The sequence below is a fragment of the Nothobranchius furzeri genome, chromosome 10 (genome assembly GCF_043380555.1).
Source record: "Nothobranchius furzeri strain GRZ-AD chromosome 10, NfurGRZ-RIMD1, whole genome shotgun sequence".
Lineage (NCBI taxonomy): Eukaryota > Metazoa > Chordata > Actinopteri > Cyprinodontiformes > Nothobranchiidae > Nothobranchius > Nothobranchius furzeri.
In genome coordinates, this window is record NC_091750.1 from 68,046,154 (window position 1) to 68,069,595 (window position 23,442).

The 23,442-nt window shown below is 42.7% G+C and overlaps 1 protein-coding gene across 1 annotated transcript in view; it reads right to left on the reverse strand.

Moving 5' to 3' along the window:
- The window catches only part of doc2b (double C2-like domains, beta), a 224,129-nt gene that overhangs the window by 93,604 nt on the left and 107,083 nt on the right, over positions 1-23,442 (reverse strand). Inside the window, exon 2 of the mRNA XM_054730968.2 lies at positions 11,942-12,021. Coding sequence (XP_054586943.2) covers positions 11,942-12,021 — 80 coding nt within the window. The remainder of the gene's footprint in view (positions 1-11,941; positions 12,022-23,442) is intronic.

Here is a 23,442-nt window from a genome sequence, read left to right on the forward strand (position 1 = left end):
AAACTGGACGGTTATTTTTATTGTCAACTTTTTTACCGGGGTTAACCGCTATACCGGTTACCGTGACAACCCTAGTCTACACTAGCTGACAGCATGGATGCCCTCAGAGCTGTGCTCGCTTTATCAATTGTCCAAGCGCTTTTTGCTTGTTTGTTTTTGCAAGCGGAATTACGGCTCCTTGCGGAAGACCACAGACAAAGGACGAGGTTAAGAACGGGGGAAGTACTGCTGCCTACAGGTCTGGCATGTCCTTAACAACGTATTTATCCGGGTAAGTGTGGACAGAGTTTCTTTTTAAAACGAGGTGGTGTGGCTGCAAGTTTTTTGAGGGGCGGATATTCGTTTAAAAAAAAACGGCTACGTGTGGACTAGGCCACAGTCTCTGATCCAGAGGGTAGATTTATAATGTTAAAAATATCTGTACAGAGTCAAAGCTTATGTATTGTCAGCATATACTGTCCAAATATTGATGACCCTTCATTCTTTCATAATGTTTTCTCTGCACTCTCCGAACACTTGTACTGTCCACTCATACTTGGAGGCGATTTTAATTTTTGGATGAACTCTTTAACAGACAGGCTCAGTACAGCTGGGACTCAGCGCAATTGGCAATCCACTAATATAGTTAAACAGTGCATGAGTGATTATGGGCTTTGTGATTCATGGCGACCTCTTCATCCTAACCGTAGAGCAGGGGTGTCAAACTCAAACTCACAAGGGGCCGAAATGGAGTTGAGGGCCAAACTTAATATTTTTTTAAAAAGTGACGGCAAATTTGCACGTTTTCTTTATCAACATGTATGCAATTTTGAACCTTTAGATTTGGAAACAAACATATTTCTGCATTAACACTGAATGTGGAATAACCAAATTACACACGAGCAAGTCAGTTACAAATAAAACACATCAGTGGTATTCATTACTTGTGGTATATTCAGCATTTTTAAAATCTATTCAGGATTTATGTTTTCTTGTTTATTCATTTTTATTATTTTTATTCTCCTTTTTTTCTCCTGTAATAAGTGTCATCGCTGCTGTGACATCTAGCTTTCCCCACTGAGGAACAATAAAGGGATTTTCTATTCTATTCATCTATCTGCAGCCTTTCCACTTCCTGTTTACTGTAGGTTAAATCTTTTCTCACGTGCCAACAACAAAATAAAAATATCATTTTATCTTAAATGAAAATGCAACATCTCACCTGTTAACTTTCATGTTTTGGAGCAGAAAAAGAGCATAAAACCAACATATTTAAAGCTCAGTTTGCTCCACTGGTTTACTGTGATGCTCACCTGTTCCAGCCAGATACCTGCATCATGGGGTTGATCTGAGCTAACGGGAGACTCCTGTTGTTTTGTTCATCTTCATCATAATAATGACAACATTAGATGACAACAGGTGCTCACATAAGTTTGTGCTGATGAACATGTCTGAGCAGCTTGACCATGTTGTTGTGTGTCGGGGAGGAAACACGACAGCAGCCACAGAGTCATGCTGGTTTGAGCGTGTGGCTGCTCGCTGGAGTTATATCAGCTCTGTCTGGACGTTAGTTTGAAAACTTTCTCTTTCAGTCATGAACACATTACTGAGTGGCTAGAATCTCCGTTTCTGGCCTTCAACATCAGAAAACAGCTGAGTGAACTCGGCGCTGAGTGAGAGGAGTGTAGTTTGTCCGAGACAGCGGAGCTGCAGACACCCAACTACCTCTGACTGCCTCGGCGCTGAAAAACACAAAGGAGGGGGCGCGTCTACTCTGTGCTGGCGCCGCAAAGCATCATGGGAGTTGTAGTCTTTGCGGTAAAATCGGCCAGCGGGCCAGTTTTAATATATTTTTGATATTTATCTCGCGGGCCACATAAAAATGCTCCGCGGGCCGCATCTGGCCTTGACTCTGACATATGTGCCGTAGAGAATATACTTTTTTTCACACGTCCATCACTCTTATTCACGTTTGGATTATTTTCTAGTCAGCAGCTCATTGTTGGCTGACATTTCAGACACTGAGATAGTTGTCAGCGACCATGCTCCGGTTTCTTTAACTCTGGTAAACAAGAAGACAATCCCACCAAGCAAAAACTGGAGGTTTAATACATCACAGCTTAAAGATGAAGGTTTCATAGAATTTTTTAAAAAGGAGTGGGCTTTATATTTAGAACATAATGACCTGCCTGGAACATCATCTATTCTCTGGGAGGCAGGAAAGGCAGTGATAAGAGGTAAAATAATCTCTTTCTCATTGCATAAGAAAAAAACAGAAAACAAACGTATTCAGGAGTTAGAAGAAATCATTAAGTCTTTAGAGACATCCACAGAGGAAGAGTGACTGAGCAAATTACGTAAAGCTAAATTAGAACTTCATGGAATTATTGACAAAAACACAATTTTTAGCACAAAGACTACAAATAGAAAACTTTGAACATAGTAATAAAGGTAAATTTTTAGCTAACCAGTTAAAAATAAATAAAGAGAAAACCACCATATCTGCTGTTAAATACTCAACCGGGAATATAGTTTATGACCCTGAAAGCATAAACAACACTTTCAGAGACTTTTACCAAACTTTGTACTCACCACAGATAAACCCATCAAATAATGAGATCGATGAGTTCCTTGACAGGATAACACTTCCTAAATTATCAGACAGCCAAGTTACAGTCCTGGACTTGCCAGTAACATCAGCTGAGCTCCAGGAAGCCCTTAAATCCATGACTAATAGGAAAGCTCCAGGTCCAGATGGGTTTCCAGCAGAGTTCTACAAAGAATTCTGGATCATCCTGGCTCCAACATTTTTCAGAATGGTGAGGGAAATCGAAGGGAGTGGCAGATTACAGCCAAACATGAACTCAGCCCATATTAGTCTCTTGTTAAAACCAGGCAAAGACCGTGCATTTCCTACCAGCTATCGCCCAGTTTCTCTTGTTAATGTTGATCTCAAAATAATTTTAAAAGCCCTGGCAAAAAGATTAGAGAAGGTAACCCCCTTCATAATGCACCCTGACCAAACTGGTTTAATCAAGGGTAGAGAGTCATCCACTAACTCACGTAGATTACTTAATTTGATAGATTTCTCTTACAGTAGAAACAAAGAAACTAGTATATTATCTCTAGATGCAGAAAAAGCTTTTGATAGAGTTAACTGGAAGTTCTTATTTGCAACTTTACACAAGTTTGGGTTTGGGAACTTCTTCATAAACATGCTACAAACATTATACAGTTCACCAACTGCACGTGTCAGGACGAACAACCAAATATCAGCTAGCTTCTGTCTTCAGAGGGGGACCAGGCAGGGATGTCCACTCTCCCCCTCACTGTTTGCTATCTTTATTGAACCACTAGCAGCAGCAATTAGGCAAACAACAGGTATTAAAGGGATAAAGTGTAAGAAAATAGAACATAAGATCAGTCTTTATGCAGATGATGTTTTACTCTTTCTCCGGAATTCTCATTCCTCTCTCTCTCATTCAGTAAAACTGATAAACTATTTTTCAAAAGTTTCAGATTACTCTATAAACTGGTTAAAATCCACAGTTCAACCAATTAATTTCTCTTTCGTCAATTTACTTGAGACACAATTGGAGTCAGGGAATATCACATACCTGGAAATTAATGTCTCTCCCAAGTTAGCAGATCTAACCAAACTAAACTACATCCCACTTTTAAAGAAAGTGGAAGATGATCTTGCAAGATGGAAATCCTTACCGATATCACTCATGGGGAGAGTTGCTACAATTAAAATTATGGTCTTACCCAGAATAAATTACTTATTTTCAATGACCCCAAACAAACCACCAGCTAACTGGTTTAGATCTCTGGACTCCTCAATTACCAAATTCCTTTGGCAGGATGAACCTCCACGAATTTGCTTAAAAACGCTTCAGAAGACCAAAGACAGAGGAGGACTGGATCTACCCAATTTTTATTATTATTTCTTAGCCAACAGGCTGCAATATATACCAAGATGGTTGCAAGATAACCCACTAGATGAGTCTTGGTTAGACATAGAACAGACACTTTGCAATACGATAGAGCTTTCAGACTTACCATTTAGTAGCTCAAGCATAAGAAAACATGAAGGCTTCAAAAGTATTAGTATCAGCACCTCTCTGACAGCATGGTGGGAGTATCAAAAAATGACAGTCTTCACCAGTACCATGCAGACGTACACCTATCTGGAATAATCCTGATATTTTGCAAAATTATAAAATGATTAACCTTCCAGACTGGAAAAATAAAGGAATCCTGTAACTGCAACACATATATGAAGGATTGGACTTCATCCCATTTAATAGAATAGTCTCCCAATTTGGAATAGATAAGAATAGCTTTTTAGAATACCACCAAATTAAATCTGTAGTCAAACAAAAATTTAAGCTCAATAAAATAGAATTACAAACACCACCAAGGGTGTTAGACTTCTATAATCTCAAACCCCCCAAACTACTGTCTAAAGTATATAAGACACTGTCCAAAATAGACGATAGAATAGCATTCCCTATTGAAAAATGGGAGGTGGATCTATCGGTCAGCTTTGACCAGAACTTCTGGTCCCAAACTTGTTTAAAAACTTTTAAAATGATCACACTCCAACTTACAATTAATTCAGTACAAAATTCTACACAGAGTACGCTATACAGGTCATCGGATGTTCAAGATGGGGTTTGTGTTGTCTGACACCTGTACACACTGCACAAACAACATTCCTGACAATTACATTCATGCACTGTGGTCCTGTCCACCTGTCCAGGAATTTTGGGGTAGAGTATGTGAAGACCTGTGAAAGTGTCATATCCCAACCGCCCCCTCTCTTTGTTTACTGGGAAACCTGGACGATGTCCTGATTGAAACATCTTTGGCTCACATGGTTCTGACTGCCATATGCATCACTAAGAAAACTATCCACTTGAATTGGAAAAATAGAGATACTCTGCATCAATCAGTATAGAAATCTTTTGTTAGATCATATTACACTTGATATAGCCTCTGCTTCCACTTCAAATCAATCTCTCTGGGCTCCTTTGATCGGTTCCATCACACAGCGATGACGGGGGACCATTGATTTTGTCCCGCGGGATGATGTGGGTGAGGGGGTGGAGGGTCTGAGTTTGGAGTATCTGGACGTTCCTTGGAGGTGGGTTCACTGGGGGTGTCTGGGACTGGGGGGCCGTTGCCCCCCTCTGGAGGTGCTTGGGTTGCCTCGGGGGGTGGACTATTGGCAGTTGTGAGTGGGGCCCCTTGGGGGTCTTGGCGGTGACCATGGGCTACTGCCCGGTGGCTGCATTGCCCCCATCACAAGGGAGGGGGAAGTCCAGGAGGGGGAGGACCCAACCTTACCTGATGTCCTGTGTCTTTTATAGTCTGGAAGTTGTGCAAATGCAGGGATGGGTGTAGAAATTCTGCTGGGGTGGGGCTGGGTTGGTGCCCTCGGACTCTGTGAGGATCTGTGATGCTGCTGCTTTGGGCCCTGGCGGGATGGCATGGGGTCTCCATGCTCTGGGTGGCATTTTGACAACAGAGGTGCCTATTGGGGCCGGTGGGGGAGCTGGCTCCCTGGAGGGCTAAGCCCAACCAGCCCACACATTTCTCTCCTCCTGCTCCCTCACATCATCACACAAACATGCACATAGGACCTTGGGGGGTGGACAAGTCAGGGAGTGCGGGTATGGACCCCATTTCCTCATTCCTGTGGCAACCTGCCCCCCAATTTTATCTGCACCTTAAACACTTCCGCCAACGACATTCCACGCAAACACACACTTAGGGCCTTGGGAGTGAGCACATCCAACGGCATTTGGCAGGGGGATTTCTCAACCTCATCCCAAGTGCCAGTGCCCACTTCCAATTTTAAACTGCACTTAGACACTGAGGGCTGTGGGTGCAAGTGGGGTGGTGTCGTGGCATCAGCTGGCATAGGCCAGACGATGCCCGCACTGCCCGCTCACCACAGCCATGGAATACACCTCATCAACACTCACTAACACCATATTGGAGCAGGCGGAGGGAGACTAGGGGTCTTAGCACACCTCTGTTGTCGCTTGGCTTCCTGGGGCTGGAGGCCAGGAGGGAGATCTGGCCGTCCGGTTGGGGTCTGGGGTGGTGGATTGCTGTGTTCAGCGTTGGGCGGGGGAGCCTGCTCATCAGCACCCCAGCAGAAAGGGTCCAACTCTTGGAACCGGTAATGGTTGTACCCCATGTGCAGCAGTACAGGGACCAGAGTGAATAGAGTGTATATGGGGAACATGAGTGGGTGTCCAGCGTGCATTTTTGTAAGTCTTTGGTTGTATGTGTATGTGTGAGCATGAGGGAGGGATTGTGTGACTGTGTTTGAGTATGACTGTGTATGTCAGGTGGGGCCTTTGACTCCTCCCTCCTTTTGGGACTTCTTTTGGTGATATAGATCTTCGTCTCCCCTCTCCCTGCCACACCTGGTGTGGAGTGCGGTGCCTTGGTCTTTCTCAAGCAGTTTCGATGTAAAAGGCAGGGTAGAGATGGGCCTGTAATTTTCGATCACAGAGACATCAGCTCAAGGTTTCTTCAGGGTCGGCCGAACAACTGCTGCTTTCAAAGCAGCTGGGACCACACCTGTGCTCAGGCTCCCATTGATAATCTGACCAAGTGATGGGCCAAGACACGGAAGGGCAGCCTTCCAGAGACGAGGCGGCAGAACGTCAAGTGGAGAGCCAGATGGCTTCTGCCTTGCAACAAGCTTACTCAGCTCAGAATAAGAAACGGTATTGAGGGAGCTCAGGGTGGGTGGTGATGGAGGAACTGGAACAGGGTCAATAGAGTTACCAGAAATAGCGTCTCTAATGCCCGATACTTTGTGAACAAAGAATTTGTGAAAATCTCCAGTTTCCAGCAGCTGTAGGAGACATGAAGCTAGGCTCCTGATACACCAGAACAGAGTTCAGTGTTTTGTAGAGAATCCTGGGATTCTTGGAGTTTGTTTCAATGATGTCTGCAAAATAGGCCGTTCTAGCAGCCCTCACAGCATCCTGATAAGCAACCAGAGATGCTCTGAACAACTCACGCAAGACCTGTAGGCCATCCTTTTTCCACTTTCTCTCAGAGGATCTACACATCCGCCTACAAGTCCGTGTGACATCAGAGAGCCAAGGCTCCCTCCTAGGCCTAGACTTGCAAAGCTTGAGAGGGGCAACCACATCCAGGACCTGATTACAAAGTAAATCAAAGTGTTGTGAATAGTGATCAATGTTAGATGGATCTGGGTTAAAGGTCTCTAACCTTACAGGCATACAGTCCACGAACTTTGCAACAGTTTCTGCATCCAGGGCTCTGAACCTAGTAGCTGGTGCTTCACACACAGGGACAGGACATGGCAACGTAACATCACAGAGTATTGGAGAGTGGTCAGAGAACACAGGAGGCAAAGTATTGAGGTTCATGACAGGTAGACCAAAGAGAGAACCAGGTCCACGGTGGGACCCCTGGCATGAGTTGGGGACGATACCCATTGAGTTAAATTAAATGAATCTAGCAAATTCAAAAAGCCTTTAGCAAGCACGTTGTCGGGACAGCAGATATGGATGTTACAATCAACAAAAAGTAGGACATAGTCATATTTTAGGATGCAGTCTGCCACAAGATCATAGAAATCATTTAGGAAGTTAGAGTCAGTCTATGGAGGGTGATAAATTAGCACGACGAGCAGGCGAGGGGAGATGCACAGTTCAAATATGCACAGTTCAAAGGTGGAAAATGACATAATGGGTGTAAGCTGTTTACAAGGAAAGCTGGATTTAAAAACAACAACCAGCCCACCACCTCTGCCCCGCAATCTAGGGATATTAAAACAGGGGCAGCCAGGTGGTACCAGCTCCAGCAGGGCGCTTGAGTCACCAAACTGGATTCAGGACTCACAAATGCACAGAAAACTCAAGCCATGTTGAATAAAAAAATCCTGAAGAATAAAAGTTTTGTTCTGCTGAGACCTGGCATTGACCAGACCAAACCGGGTCTGCGGCGGGGCCGCCGCACCGGGATCGCGCATGGGCACCATCTCCTCCAGCTCAGAGCCCGTAAGCAAGTGCAAATTCTCCCAGCAAACCCCACTCTGGCGAGGTTCTCGAGCCGAATGGCCGTGGTGCGGTGCCAGCTCACATTCAGAGCCGGACAAGTTCACAAGGCAGAGCGCAGAGTAATCCATCTGACGTCTCGGATTCACCGAGTCACAACCTTGGCCGAATCGGACCAGCCGCTTCTTCAGGGATCCAGGAAGTCCAGCCGACGTCTCACGTGCCTGCTACCTCGCTTTCCCAGTCTTCTGCGATGCTTCCTTTTCGAGCTGGGGTGGACAGAAGGCCGACACATCATGTCCTGGGGGGAGAGAGCACACGGGCAGTCCAAGCAACAACGCCATCCATGAGGTTCCCAGGGCCCGCTACATCAACAGGAGGACAAAGCCTCAGCAACGTAGCTTGATCATAAGCCACCAGATAAGCCACACCATTCAGAAAAAGCATCAGAAACAGCAAAAGTGCACAAAAGCCCACATAAAAGCCAATAAAACGCAAGGTTCCATTGCGTGAAAAGGACGAGCAGCTTGCTGCGTACACCCGCGCAAGCGCCATCTTGAACTCCCCAATATGAAAGCCATTCCTATTTCATCCTCAGACATGTACTGATTGGGGAAGATCTTGTAAAATTGTGTGAGAGTGCACTCAAAGCCATTTTCAAGATTTGGCCATAATGACTATAACTACTTTTTCTAAAAAGACAAAAATCTTACTTTGAAATTCTGGAATGATAGGAAGTGGGTGATGTTACAAATTTGGTCAAGAGCAACTATTTGCCCATTTTTGCAATGCAACATATCTTTGATCTTTCCAAATGTAAACAAATAATATGCATTGCACAGTGTTCAATACATGCACAGATCAAGCTATTCCTGCTAAACGTATGCATGGCAGCCATTCAACCCGTGTCATGTGCCGGGGTAAGTACTCCTCTCATTTTCCCATCTTTGAGTTGTGTGTTTCAGGAGAGGGAGGCTCCAGCTGCAGCTGATTTGCAATCAGCGGGTCTGGCTACAAAAGGAGGATGGAGAACACTCCTCGACGGCGGATGATTACTACAGCTTGGTAGTTTCCTGCCCTCTTGCGACTCTTGGATTTTGTGCTCTAGTGTTTCTAGGATTTTTTTGTGAACTTTTGGGTCTTTTCCCTTGCTTACCCGTTACCAGGTTTTGGAACGTTTTTGGACTTCTGTGACTTCTCTGGATTACTCACCTGTACCCTATAGGATTTCCGGATGCAGCTCTCACCATTCTCCATTCCTCCTGGCCGGCCCGCTCTCCCCTCGCTCCCTCTCCTGGACACCCCACTTGGATTCACCCCGGCACCCAACCTACCCTCCCTCATTCCTACGCTCCCCTACTCCCAGTAAGTCTTTTCTCTGCACCCACCAAGTTTAGACTTACCTTCCTGGACTCACCCGTATCTGCTCTCGCCTCCTCAGAAGCTGCGCTCCCTTTCTCCATCTCCACTGGGCTTTTCCAGTGCACCTTCAGTTCCCATTTTAAAATAAAGATTCTTATTTTTTTTTACCGTAAGATCTGTGAGTGTGTGATTCTGCATGTCTTGGGTTAAATGCATTCCCCAAACCATGTCACCCTGTCTCCTCTCCACAGTTTTGTGACTTTAACTAAACGTTTTATGTTCATGTTTATGGTATAAACGCCTGATTATCCACTAGAAAGATTCATAGCATCTCACCAGAGAAAAGAATGAACTGATATTTAGTTAGCTACATGTTTTTTAGAGCAGCAGCAGGTTGAAACAAGCCAGCAGGTAGAAACATCACTAATGGGTCTAACAAACCAATTAAGTTGAAGAAATAGCTACATAATAGAATATATGAGAAAAATGATTTTCCCTGCTTGGCTAGGCAGCAGCTGAAATCCAGGAGCAGAGAAGTATAGAAAATAACAACCATAAATCACTATGGCCTCATGCCCATTCTGCTGTCCAACATTCCTGCCAAGAACGGCTCCACTTTTCCTCCAAATCAGCCATTCATGCAGACAAAAGAGTTATGCTGACGGCAGCCGTGATGGTTGGAGACATCACTTCATCACAGCGAAAAGAGGAGAGGAAAAGTGGAAGTAGATCTTCCTTCCTATGAAACACACATTTATTTAAATAATGACTTCATTCCAAGCTGCCCTCTTTCAGTTTGGTAGATGTTGTTGGGTTTGTTTCAAACTGATTACTTGTGTGAAGTCTTTCAAAGTTGTTTATAAGTTTATACTTTGAGGAAGAGATTAATGTGCTTTTATCCTGAAGCATGCATGCACTTTTTTACAAGATAGAACACCTGGACAGAAATAAATGAAAAAGCAGCTTAAAGTCAAACTCGTATCTTTCATCATTTTGTTATTGTTTTACAAATTTCCAGAGTAGGGCTGCAACTAACGACTATTTTAATCGTCGACTAGTCACCAACTATTGACGATTAGTCGTCTAATCGGATAATTATTAAATTTTTCTTAAATTTAGTGCGAGATTGCTTTAATTATGTGAAAAATGATCATAAACACAAGAAAGATGGGTACTTCAATGGAAAATGCATATTTTATTGAACTTTGCTGCTGATAGGCCGATTCTTACTAACAGTAAATAAAAATGCCCTGTCTAACACCAATTAGGCACAGTGCCCAGTCAGTACAGACATAAATGCATAAATAAAATTAAAATATTTTTGTCAGGCACAGTCGGGCATAACATTAAATCAACTTATTTAAAAGCGAAAATACGTTTAAAAAATGTACATCCAAAACTAAACGGATAGCTTTCATGTTATTTATATCTTACCGAGGTGAGTCAGACTGTTTCATTCAACTGTCCAACGTGCTTTCTCTTTAAGTGTTCATGCACCACCGACGTGCTGCCGTGATATGCAAGGACTGCTTTACAAATGATGCAGGTCATCTTTTCATTCGCCGAATCCCGGCTAGAATGCTCCCAAACTTTCGATGTTTTGGTACGTGTAGCTGCTGTGTTGGACGCCGCAATTTCTGTTAGTTAGCGCTCAGCAGAGAAGCTATTGCGCACGTGCGACTCTCGGCAGAGATTGTAATGAAGTGAGATGCCTCAATCGGTCGGAAAAAACACGTCTAGCAACAACGTTGACAATGAAATTCATTGTCGATTCTTTCTATTGTCGATATTTGGCGACAACATCGACGAATCGTTGCAGCCCTACTCCAGAGTAGCTGCTGGAAGAGGAGGTGTCTCCACCACCACATTACATGGCACACACACACACACACACACACACACACACACACACCATCTCAAAAGATAGAAAAAGAATATGCAAGTAAAACTGGTGGAGTTGGTAAATATCTCACTGGTCCCAGTGGAATGAGTAAGGTCACTGACAGCATTGCAGCTGTAGCTCAACAGGTTGAGCGGGTTGTCCAGTAATCGGAAGGTTGCAGGTTCGCTCCCGGCTACGGACAGAGAATTCTGCTGTTGTGTTCTTGGGCAAGACGCTTAATCCACCTTGCCTGCTGGTGGTAGTCGGAGGGACTGGTGGCGCCCGTGCTCGCCTCCGTCAGTGCGCCCCAGGCTACATCGAAGCTCATCACCATCAGTGTGTGAACGTGTGTGAGTGGATGAACAACACACTGTAGTGGCAGATGCTTTGGAGTGCTTATACTCTGAGAGGCGCTATACAAGTGTGGGTCATTTATCATTTATTGAGCATTTGCCTAAATGGTCCTTTAACCTGAGAAAATATTAAAAACTATCTGTTTAAACTGATCTGTCCTTTGGTGGCTTGTTACAGTAGCAGGATGTTTTTGTAGTAAACGGTAAATAAAAATGGGATCTGTTTCGTAAGAACTCCAGTGAACACATTCACGGTTCATCAAAACCAAAAACATGTTGCAGAGTAATAAATGAAAGTGACCATGGCTTACCTTGGCTCTGTTAATTGTGCAGTGGAGTGCATTGTTCTCTTGGTCATACTGCAAACTGAACTCCAAGGTTCCCAGTGTCGCTGCAGGAAAAACAAAGAGAGGAAAGAAAATTAGTTTTGAAGGAACATTAAAAAGTTTGCTGGCACACAAACGTGGTCTCTGAGAATCAGAAAAAAGGTTAATGGTCCAGGAGGAAATTCTGTGCAAGTAGTTGTTCCAATAAAAGACAAGCAGACCAAAGATTTTATCACCCTAATAATTCCAAACTTACAATTAAATATAAAAATGTAACAGTTCAATAGTAACTGTGTATAATACCAGTAGAAATATTATTTAAAATACTGAAATGTGATGAAAAATTACTGTTAAATAAACTGTGCTTCAGGCAGTTTTACAAAGGAACAGCCACAAGAGGGAAAGACAATGAATCCAACTACATTGAATCAAAGTTTTTGGCAAGTCGTATTGTTTCGAACTGTGATATTTAATTTAGGAATGACATTTAATCTAGATTACTGAGTCTTTTTTCATTAATGTTATTCTGTATTCAGATGGGATATATTTGTCTCTAGAACTAGAATCTTGCATCACAAAAATTTAACAGAGCAGCTGTTTAAACAACAGAACAATATGGTAAATGACCAGTACTTGTGTAGCGTCTTCTAGGGTTCGACATCCTCCCAAAGCTCTTTACAACACAATCAGTTGTATAGTCTTATAAAAATACAATCAACCTTAGTTGAATTTGGGAAAATTACTTGGTCAAGTTTAGGAAATCAAAACAATTAGGTTTAAAGTGACAAAGTGCATCATGGGCGTCGCACCCGTGGGGGATGTGGGGGATTCAACACTCACACTTTTCTTATTGAGATCGTTCAACACCCTCACTTTTCCGGCCATTTTGCTCACCTCCACACCAGTCTGGTCTCTACGTCACACTCACTCTGTTTGCCTCGGGTTTTGGTTTCAATCAGCAGCAGGAGAGGGAGGGAGGGAAGAGCCCAAGGGCTTCCAGGGGCTCTTCCCTCCCTCCCTCTCCTGTTGCTCTGACACAACCGGCTTTCAACCAATCGATTTGCTTCCCACCATAAATCCCACCTGTTTGGTCATTGTCCAACATTCGGCTTGTTGTGGTGAAAATACACCGGGTATGCACCTACACAGAAAAGGCTTACACATATTTTATCTTAATATTTTAGCAGATATTAGCCAAAAAAACATTTTCTCAGTCATATTAGGAAGATCCATGTCAAAATCAAGCTTTTATTTACCTATTTCTCACCAGTATTACAAAGACGCAGAAAAGGAAAAGGCAGGAGAGGACTGACAACTTTTTCAAGAAAAATAATGTAAGTTAAATTACTGTAAAATCTAAAACCATAATTAAATAGATAAATAAAACAATTATTTTAGATTAATTTTGTTTAAACTGAGCCAAAATGATTTAATTAGTTTGAGTCCACTCTTCACCACTGAACCTTTCTGGTTTAGCAGTCTCCGACCGTGCGTGTCTCTTCCTTTTTTGAGCTGACGCAGAAGCATGACTCAGCCTTCGGCGCTCCCCAGGGCAGCTGTAGCTACATCGTAACTCATCCCCACCAGCGTGTGAATGGGTGAATGACTGTGTTGTAAAGTGCCTTGGGGGGTTCCAGGATTCTACAAGGCGCTATATCAAATATAGGCCATTTACCATTTCACTCTGAGGTTAGCTGGTTAATAAAACATTGTCTTCGTAGTTTTCCTAACGATGAAAACATTTGTTGAGTCTGAACAGCTTCTCCAGTTATTTCCATGACTTTGTTTGATCCGTTTCTTTAGTCTCGAGTTGTTAAGCTGTTTTTATTGAAGCACACCACTTTTCTATTTACCAAGTAAAAGTCAAACTGACGGTAAATGTAAACATTTCTCTGAACTGCTGATTGTTTGTCATTTAGTGGTTTGATTAAAATAAGACATCATTATTTCAACCATGAAAATGAAAGACACATCTGCACCAAAACCCACACATTTTAAATTATTGTGTCATTATTCACAAACAGTTTTTGTTTCCTTTACACTCTGATATTTATATGAGCAGTGCACACCTTTAGTTTTTATGTATTTGTAGCCATTAACACCTCCTACATGCTTTACCTCCTTTTAAAGCTGAGCCGTTGAACGTGGGATGAACCAGCTCTTAGCCTCCTAATCTAATATTTCATGGATTTGTAAGATTATTACTGAAGAAATGTTGTTGGATTTTTTTATTTTACAAAAGAGTACTGGTCAACATTTTCTCCTAGACAGATTTAATGGCCAATTTATTTAAACCTTTAAATCTTCTCCAGCATTACTTGGTATCAATAGCAGGTCGGCTTCCAAACGTTTTAGCCCAAAACTTTGGATTTGAATCTCAGTTTGTGATTAAAGTGGTTGAGACCACTAAACTCAGTCTCATCAATGCTGCTAGAGGAAAAAGGAGATGAGCTCACAAACAGAGATACAAAAGAAGGGTCTCGTTTAATTTGGCTTCCAGGTTGTTAGTTTGTCTCTGCAGCTAAAAGATGATTCCAGAATGTTCTTTAAAGAGCAGGTCACCCCCAAATCAACATTTTTTCTGATAAACTATATAACTGCGTGTCTAATCGTGCTGCAGACACGTGTAGTCAATAGTTTTGCACTTTAGTGCATTTTAGTTAGAATTTTAATTTTCTGCCTAAAACTGTCAGTGTCGTGCCGTTGTCATGTAAAAACTCTGCACTGCATTTGAATTTAAATCTGCCATCGCTACTGGCTAAGAGGTACCCTAGAACGTTAGCTGGTACCATATGATGTCACAATGTCGTTGTGAGCCTGTGTGTGTGTATTTGTTAGCGGCTCTGCCCTCTCGGCCTGCTAGGCAACAGCATTTGTTGCATTTTTCAAACAGGAAGTGGGAGTGGAGTAATACTCTGGTAGGGGGTGACTTGCTCTTTAAGTTAACACATTTTAAGATGGGCTTATTTGTTTTTTCTAAACCCTCGTTTTGAGGTTAAAATGCAGCAATATAAACAACAACACTGAAATTCATTTGACTGACGATTTAAAATACTGATGAAGAATATCTGTACCTTAGTTTACGATTCTCTGCCCTGCATTTGAATATTAGAGTTGAGTTTTGCGACAGTGCCAGCCATTTTGCTTCTAGGGTCCTAGCTGCATGTTCATGCAGCCCCCTCACCTCCACCATGCAAAGCAGAGCAGAAAGCACAGGATATACTGATCTTGTCCTACTTTTGGTTAAAAAGGTAAAATTAATGAATATTTTTAGTTCTGAAACAGAATAAAGTTCAGTCTGTGTCATTGATATAATTGTGTATTATTGCCCCCATTACAGATTTCCTGTATAAAGCAGTTTAATTATCATTTGCCTTTTTTGTTGGTCTGATATGTTGCTCACAGATGAACTATTATTATTTAGCAGAGAAATTTGAGGTGTGGCATGAAGACCGTCACATGTGTGTCTGACGCTCATCGCATGAAAAATTGCAGCTCTGATAAAACAAATCCACAGGAATTTATTTACTTGTAAAACGATATTTCAGCGACTGAGATCCACAGAGAAAGGTTCATGATTTGTCAGTCGATGTTTCATAAATGTGCCCTTCTATCCTTTCCTAAGGTTTTGCTAACCTGCAGGAAATATCTACGACAAAGTTATACAGTAAGTAGCTAAGGGTTATTGGAAATGTTGCAAAGTTGATAAAAAGTCAAGAAGGGAGTCTAAAAAGTTGTTAGAATCAGCGACAAAGTCGCTAAGTTGGCAATGCTGTGCGGGAGGGGCAGAGCAGCGCAAGAGAGCGGAGCAAATAATTGGCTCGTATTGCTTTTACAATCATTCAAAACACAGATCGTAATTGAGATTAAAATTTGATTAAATGTGCAGCCCTAATTGGAGTTTATCATTAGTCGGCAGAAACAGAAAAAAAAATTGAAGAAATTCTGATTTATGTAAAGATTTTTTACCCGTAAAATTTCCCCTATGAGATATTAAGTCATCATTTGCATTTTTTAACATGTGGGCGTCAGAACAAGTCCCCGCACCATGTGAACAAACATCCCAGCTCTAAAGCCAATCTTTATCCGCGTACGTCACACGTCATGTGATCAGGAAGTAGAACATCCATGTGTTAGGAGATCGTTTTGAGCCGCTGCTGTAAAAGAAGTGAGGCGCTAAGTGCAAAAGCTTCTGCCGATCACAATTCGACAACGGATTATGAAAGAACGGATAACGCTCGAAACGTGCGAATTCTTCCTGATGTAAGAGGCGAGTTTCCGCTTTGTTTTGGTTGTTTTGGCGATGACATCACCATAGAGCGCAACTGTAGGGTTTGAGAATTTGAGTGCTTTAAGAGCTCAATATATATTACCTCTACTTATGACCAATAAGCTGTGGTACTCTATCTAAACATAGAATATCAACTCTGCTTGGTCTTTACTGTGCTTATCAGAAGACTCTAGGATTCTTTACTTATTAAGGGATTGTAAACACTTTGTTTTGATTCAGGAAAGAGTCAGGTTCATAAAAGTAAGAATTTATTTTACAAACAATTAAAACATGACAGGTTAACTAAGCATTTACTGTGATGGATGGAACTAGATGTGATGTATGAAACCTATGTGTGAATGCGATGTTATCAGAACCTCCGTGTCTAGGAGAGCTGAGTTCTGGTTGTAAAAGAATTTGGTTTGTTCTAAGCTATGGTGGTTGTTATCAAGAACACATCAGACGCAATCTGTCATGTCTATATACCCACTCGAAGTCCCTCGTGATAGATCCGGAATGTCGAAGTCCTCGGACTTCCAGGCACTGAGGTCAGTAGAAGAAACTGCGGCACTACTAGACTGGTTTTAGAGTTGTCTCTGGGTTGCAACAGACGGATGGAACCACGCGTCTGGGACTCTCAAAGAGTCTAAACAATATCAGCTTGTTCTGCAGGAACTGTTGCTGTATCAGCTTCGCAGGTGCAAAAAGGTTTTGACGACGTAAATGGTAAATGGCCTGTATTTGATATAGCGCCTTCTAGAGTCCTGGAACCCCCCAAGGCACTTTACAACACAATCAGTCATTCACCCATTCACCACACATTCACACACTGGTGGGGATGAGCTACGATGTAGCCACAGCTGCCCTGGGGCGCACTGACAGAGGCGAGGCTGCCGAGCACTGGCGCCACCGGTCCCTCCGACCACCACCAGTAGGCAACGTGGGTTAAGTGTCTTGACCAAGGACACAACGACAGCGACAGACTGAGTGGGGTTCGAACTTGCAACCTTCCAATTACGGGGCGAGCACATAACTCCTGTGCCACCGTCACCCGGCGTGCCAAAAGCTTTGATGGTTAGAAAGGATTTTCCTTCAGATGGCCGGTCTGAAGCTTTTCTCAAGAACTGCTGAATCACCGGAGTGATCCAGTTTTAATGTTCTCATAATATGATTTGTGTAGCCAACCAGGGGTTGACAAGTTGAGGAATATTACCAAGACAACTCAGAAACATGCCTTCTTTGATCCGAATGCTCTGATTTGGGGTAAAGGGCTATTTATGAGTTTAACTTAACTTTACTTTGTTCTTGTGTGAGTGCAAATGGGGATGGCCTTGTCATGTCAACATGCTGAAACATATTTCAATCAATGTAATCATAACATAACATTCATTTCAAACTTCAATCACTGAGCACAGATTAATGAAACATTTCATTATATTATAATTATTATAAGTAGCAATAAACAAATGCTTATTTAATGATTATCTAGCCAAGTTTTAAAAGCTCATATTTAATTTAAGAAATCATTCTTTGATTTTGCAACTGATCCGTGCTGCGAGTGTTCCTTATTCAGAGGCATGAAGAGTCCTGTAGGACAATAAGGGAAGCTTGGACCTTGAGGAGAGAACATCAATGTTGGCAATATGTTATCATGTGTTCAGAGCTGCAGAGAGGCTCTGAGCTCCAGCTGATGGGATGAAGGCAGGCCAATTTAAAGGGAACACATGCAGTCTCGTGTCTCCATTTAGACCAGATGTTGAATAGTCAAACTGTACCTAAAAACTGACCATTGCTGGACGTTACACAACGTTCTGTGACTCTTAAAAAATCTGTGAAAAAGCTGAAAAATATTGGCAGCGAAGGGGCTTTACCGATGACGAAACGGCTGGCAGTGAATGAGTTAAAAGAGAATGTCTGAGTCACAACCCACAGAAAATCACTCAGACGGCCACAAATGGCCCATGAGCCACAATTTGGTCACACTTGAGTTAGACGTTCCTTATTTTTTCCTACCAACACTTATTTGAGCCGATTTACTCGTCCAACAGGTTCAAACAAGGAGCAACTTTTCAGACTTTACACAACAAGGGCTTAATTCTCTCTTTGTTCAGGACAGCAACATGATTCTGTGAAGCGTTTAATGAAGGCTGTGTTTGCAGCAGCAGAAGCACGGGCCATGAGGCCTGTAGCTGTGGGTTTCAGATGCAACAGAGCTGCTAACTCCACAGGAGCGTAATACAGTCGAGGCTTTTTTTTCAGCTGTGAAATCACATTCGAGTCTCGCTGCGCAGCCTAATTTCTGTGACCTCAGGAAAAGGTGGGACCTGGGTCTAATTCCTTTTCAAGTATCTACTCAGAGCACTGAAAGCAATAATTAAAGAATTTAACGGAAAAGAATGAATAATTACATAATTACCAGGAACAAATGAATGTAATAATTATTTGTCTTTTAAACGAAGGTCATGAGTCACTCAAGTAAAACTACTTCCTGTGTGCCACCCCGCTGGTTCCCGCCTCCTTCAAACACACGTTGTCTGTGCTGCTAAATGAACCACACTGCATGGAAACGAGTGAAATGTTGCATATCAGAGGAACAGAAGAGCCGGTCTGTCTGTGGGCGCAGAAGCTGCAGGTAATGTGGTTGTTTGTCAGCGAGCGATGGATGTTAAAATGTTTACAGCATCATCATTTCCAAATGTTTTGTTCCTGCTGTGTGGGATGATTTGTGTTCTGAGCGAACACTCGGCCCATCTCAGACACCGCTTGAATTGCCATTTTGAAGCAGACAAATTTTATCTTTCAACTGTGGTTTCAGGGTCTTTGGATCCACACGGAAGCTCCAAGAGAAGAGGGACATTTTCTGGACAACATATCCATTTATTAGGCGCAAAGTGGTTCGGATCTTCTGAAATCTACATTTTCTCCATCGGGAGAAACAATAAGTAATGGCATCCATTGCACAAGTGCATTTTTGTGAATATCAAGGCACATTAACCTGAGCAAATTTTAGACTAATTGGTGCTTCATAGCAAAAAACAAGTAAGAGGTTATGAGGTCCTGACAGACGCGTGGCTCCAGGTTTTGTTGTTTCAGAGCCGAGTGAGCCAAGGAAAATAAAGAAACCGTTCCAGGTCTGAGGGAATCAAAGAGATAAAGCATTGAACATCAGGGAAGATTCAAATTCAAACCAAAACAAATCTAAAGTCCTCCTAGTGGCTGGTTTCAGTACAGGTTTAATAATAACATAACACACATATTAACAACTTAATAAAAACTGCTTATAAAAAGATTCCTGAAAAACCCGCATGTTTGCCTTTTCCAGCTTCAATCTAGGATGTTGTGGACCGACTGCTGAAAACCCGCTTCACTGAGCCTGTGGCTGTCACGGTCTGGGTTGTTTCTGCCATCACTCTTTGGTTTTGAGTTTCCTTCTGCAGGTGGATGTGTCCGGAGGTGACCAAGCTGCAGACTTTCTGCTCATCAGCCGGCCAGGGAGTATTTCAGCAGCTGAGAGACACCTTCACTTCGCTGGATGATTACTCTCCCTGTACAAACCTCCACCCTCATCTCAGACTGGCAGCATTCTGGAACTCTAACCCTCTGGAACTCCAACCCCGCTCGTCCCTCAGTCTCTCCCTGGCCAGAACCACCTCCGGTAGCCCACCTATGCCCTCCTGGATTTACACGTCTTCAAGCCCAGCTCTCTCTACGTCTCACTCTCTGGATCTCAGCCTCAGGATAACCCCTTCAACCCAGACCGGACCACTCCCCCTTCGAGCGATTCCCTCTCTCCAGACTGTAAGTCCTCCACATAATTCTGATTCCCTGTTCCCACCCTCGAGTTGGATCTAACTCCTATCTGTCCGCAGATCCCCGCACCGGATTCCCGTTTGAAGATCTCAGCTACGTTTATGCTGCTCCCTTGGTTCCCCTTTTAATAAATTATTATTTAAACCTTTTACCCAAGTCTCCATGTTGATTCTGTATGTTGTGGGTTAGATATTTACACCACAACATGACAGTGGCACCAACATACGGGTAGTTTGTGGAGAGTCAAAGTGGCGGTTTTACCATTAGGCATAGGTCGGTGGCCGCCTGGGGCCCCCTTATGTTGGGGAGCCCCCTAGCCCTCACTGCTGTCACTCCTCTGTTAATGCCACAATGGACTATTCCTTTAAGACGCCGATGAACAAACAGGAAGTGGTTGGTAGTCATTCCACTCCAGTCCAGTTGGTGGCGGTAATGCCCCAAATTGTTGTTTGCCAAGTGCCACAAGACCACAAAGAAGAAAAGAGAAAGCAGATAAAGAAGAAGAGAGACGGGAGCGTTCGTAAAAAACTCAAAGCGATAGTCAAAACATGAAGCATGAAATGGAGTTATCCTAGTGGCTCCAATAAGAGAAAGAACAGCTTGTTTTAAAAAAGCTTTTATTTTCACTTCTGAAAGTGACATCGTTTTTCTATGTAAACATCAAAAGGAAGCAGAAAGAAAAGACAATGGGAAAAATTTAAAGGGAGGAAAACATAGACCAAAATGGAAAATAGAAGAGAAAAAAGGCAGAAGCACAGGAGCACTGACAGGAAGAAGAAGGCAGAACAAATACTGAAGGCACTCAAAGGGAGAGAAATACAGAAACAAAGAGGAGGACTAATAAAACGTGAAAATAAGTCATGACAGAAGAGGGGAGAGTTTCGCAAATCCAGTTAAAGATAAGATTGTCGAAAATTTAGTGTAAGGGGGCCCCATTTCTGTGCTTGCCTTGGGCCCCCAAATTGCTAAATCCACCACTGGCTAGTCGTGACATTTAGGGTAGCCTGACTGCATATTTTCCACCAGAAAAGTGCATTGTTCTCTTTAACAACAGGCTCCAGAAAAGTCTGCTATTTCAGCCATGGCTCGCTCCTCTGCTGTGCCGACGGGGCTTGCATCCTTCGCGGTCTTTGTTTGCACTGATGACCTCATCAGTGTTTACCGGCAGAAGTTGTGTTTTTAGACACCAAGTCAGCTGGTGCGCGAGCTGCTATTTTTCTCTCGGAGCGCTGTCTCCACGTGGTCATGTGATGATATCACGATCAATTTTTAATATTCTAAAACTTTAAAATTCAAGTTTTTTTTTCATAATGCCGCTCCGTGTTACGGTTAAATGTGAAAAAATACCCGCAACAATGAATTTTATGCTATATTATTATTTTTTGCCTAATGTCCATTAATGAACCAATTGGATCAGACTAAATAATATTCTAAATGAACACGATTTTGGAATATTTTAAGCTTGCATAACTCGTCATCAAAAGCAGGTAAACAGTTGAGAATTTCAGCCCCACATCCCGAGTGCTCGGAGTTCACGTGTTGAAGCAGTGGCGGCTCCCGAAATGTTTTTCTGCAGGTGCTATGAAGGAGCTAGTCTTTTTTATTGAGGGTGCTATGAAGCAAGTGGTCATGCGTACCTATTGTTCTCTAAAACAGCTTCAACACTAGCAGATACACATGCGTGCACAAAACCTCAACAACACCTGAAACAATCATTAATATACATCATAAACATATGAACAATCACTAACTTTTCCATGAAATCATAAACACATACAGCCACACAGAAAACCATCTATAGTGTTGCAAGGTTAGCTAACGTTAGTGTTAGCATTTCCAGCGGCAAAACCCTCGACTGCTGCGGCGGTTGAGGGTTGACTCTCTTCATCCAGATCCGTAGGTTTTTGTGGGTCTGAGATCACCTCCAAAGATTCATTAGTTTCTGACTGAACCCGTGGAAATGTGGGCAACAAAAACCACTAGCTCTACCTTTCACTCGTTCACAGGCGGAAAATGAGGTCAAAGGTGAACATCAATTTCCTGTTTTGGTTTAAGTTTTTACTATCTATATGATAATTTACTGATTATTTTTTTTGTATGTAAAATATTATCACATCCACACGTTCAATTAAAATTAAATTGTAAAAAAAAAGTAATATTTACTTGGGGGTGCAGGGGTAGCTATAGCGCCCCCTAGCGCCCCCTGGCGCCGCCACTGTGTTGAAGCCTTTTTCTCTTTAACAGTTCTAAATCAGAATGAATTCTTCACTTTTACAAAAGCAGACCTGAAAATGCAACAACGAATTGATAAGATAAAAACAAACTGAGACTACATTCCCACCTTAAATTAAAGAAACTGAGTTTAGGCCCAACTAAGCCAAAAGTGAGTATTGCATTGCTTCGCCCTGCAGGCTCGGATGTGATGCACGGTGACACACGCTCATGCAGTTTGATTGACGTCTTTAGCCCGTCAGCAGCAAGTGTTTTATTATTGTAACCGACATCACATCACTGACAGATGTGATGAAGTAAACAGTAAAATATAATAAAATGTTTGCAAATTGCTGGTTTTTAAAAGTATTTATATAAATTAAAGTATTTGTCCTCAAATACTTTAATTGGTGTTACGTCTGCAGTGATGCGGGTGTTGTACCAGTATGTCATGGTGAAGCGAGAGCTGAGCCAAAAGGCGAAGCTCTCGATTTACCGGTCGACCTACGTTCCTACTCTCACCCATGGTCACGAGCTTTGGGTAGTGACTGAAAGAACGAGATCACGGATACAAGCAGCCGAAATGAGTTTTCTCCGCAGGGTGGCTGGGCTATCCCTTAGAGACAGGGTGAGAAGCTCGGTCATCCGGGAGGGGCGGGGAGTAGATCTGCTGCTCCTCCACATCGAGAGGAGCCAGTTGAGGTGGCTCAGGCATCTAACCCTGGTGAGGTTTTCTGGGCACATCCAACCGGGAGTAGGCCTAAAGGTAGACCCAGGATACGTTGGAGGGACTATGTCTCTCACCTGGCCAGGGAACGCCTTGGGATTCCCCTGGAATTGCTGGCACAAGTGGCTGGGGAGAGGGAAGTCTGGGCCTCTCGACTTAGGCTACTGCCCCCGCTACCCGACTCTGGATAAGCGCAAGAAAATGGATGAATATTTGTCCTCAAATACAATTTTAATTTTTAAAAAATCCAATCAGCTTTCCAGTCTGACTCATTCCACTCCAAATATGGTCACTTCTGCCGCCCAAAAAACAAGATGCCATCTCTGTCAGTAGCTCAGATTATTTTTCTAAATTAAAGATAGAAAAATTTTGTAGGATGACTCATCAACAATTAAAAGGTTTCCAGGAAATCAAAGAGTTCGAACTGTAGTATTGTTTTATTCTGAGACATAGTTCTATCAGTAAAGC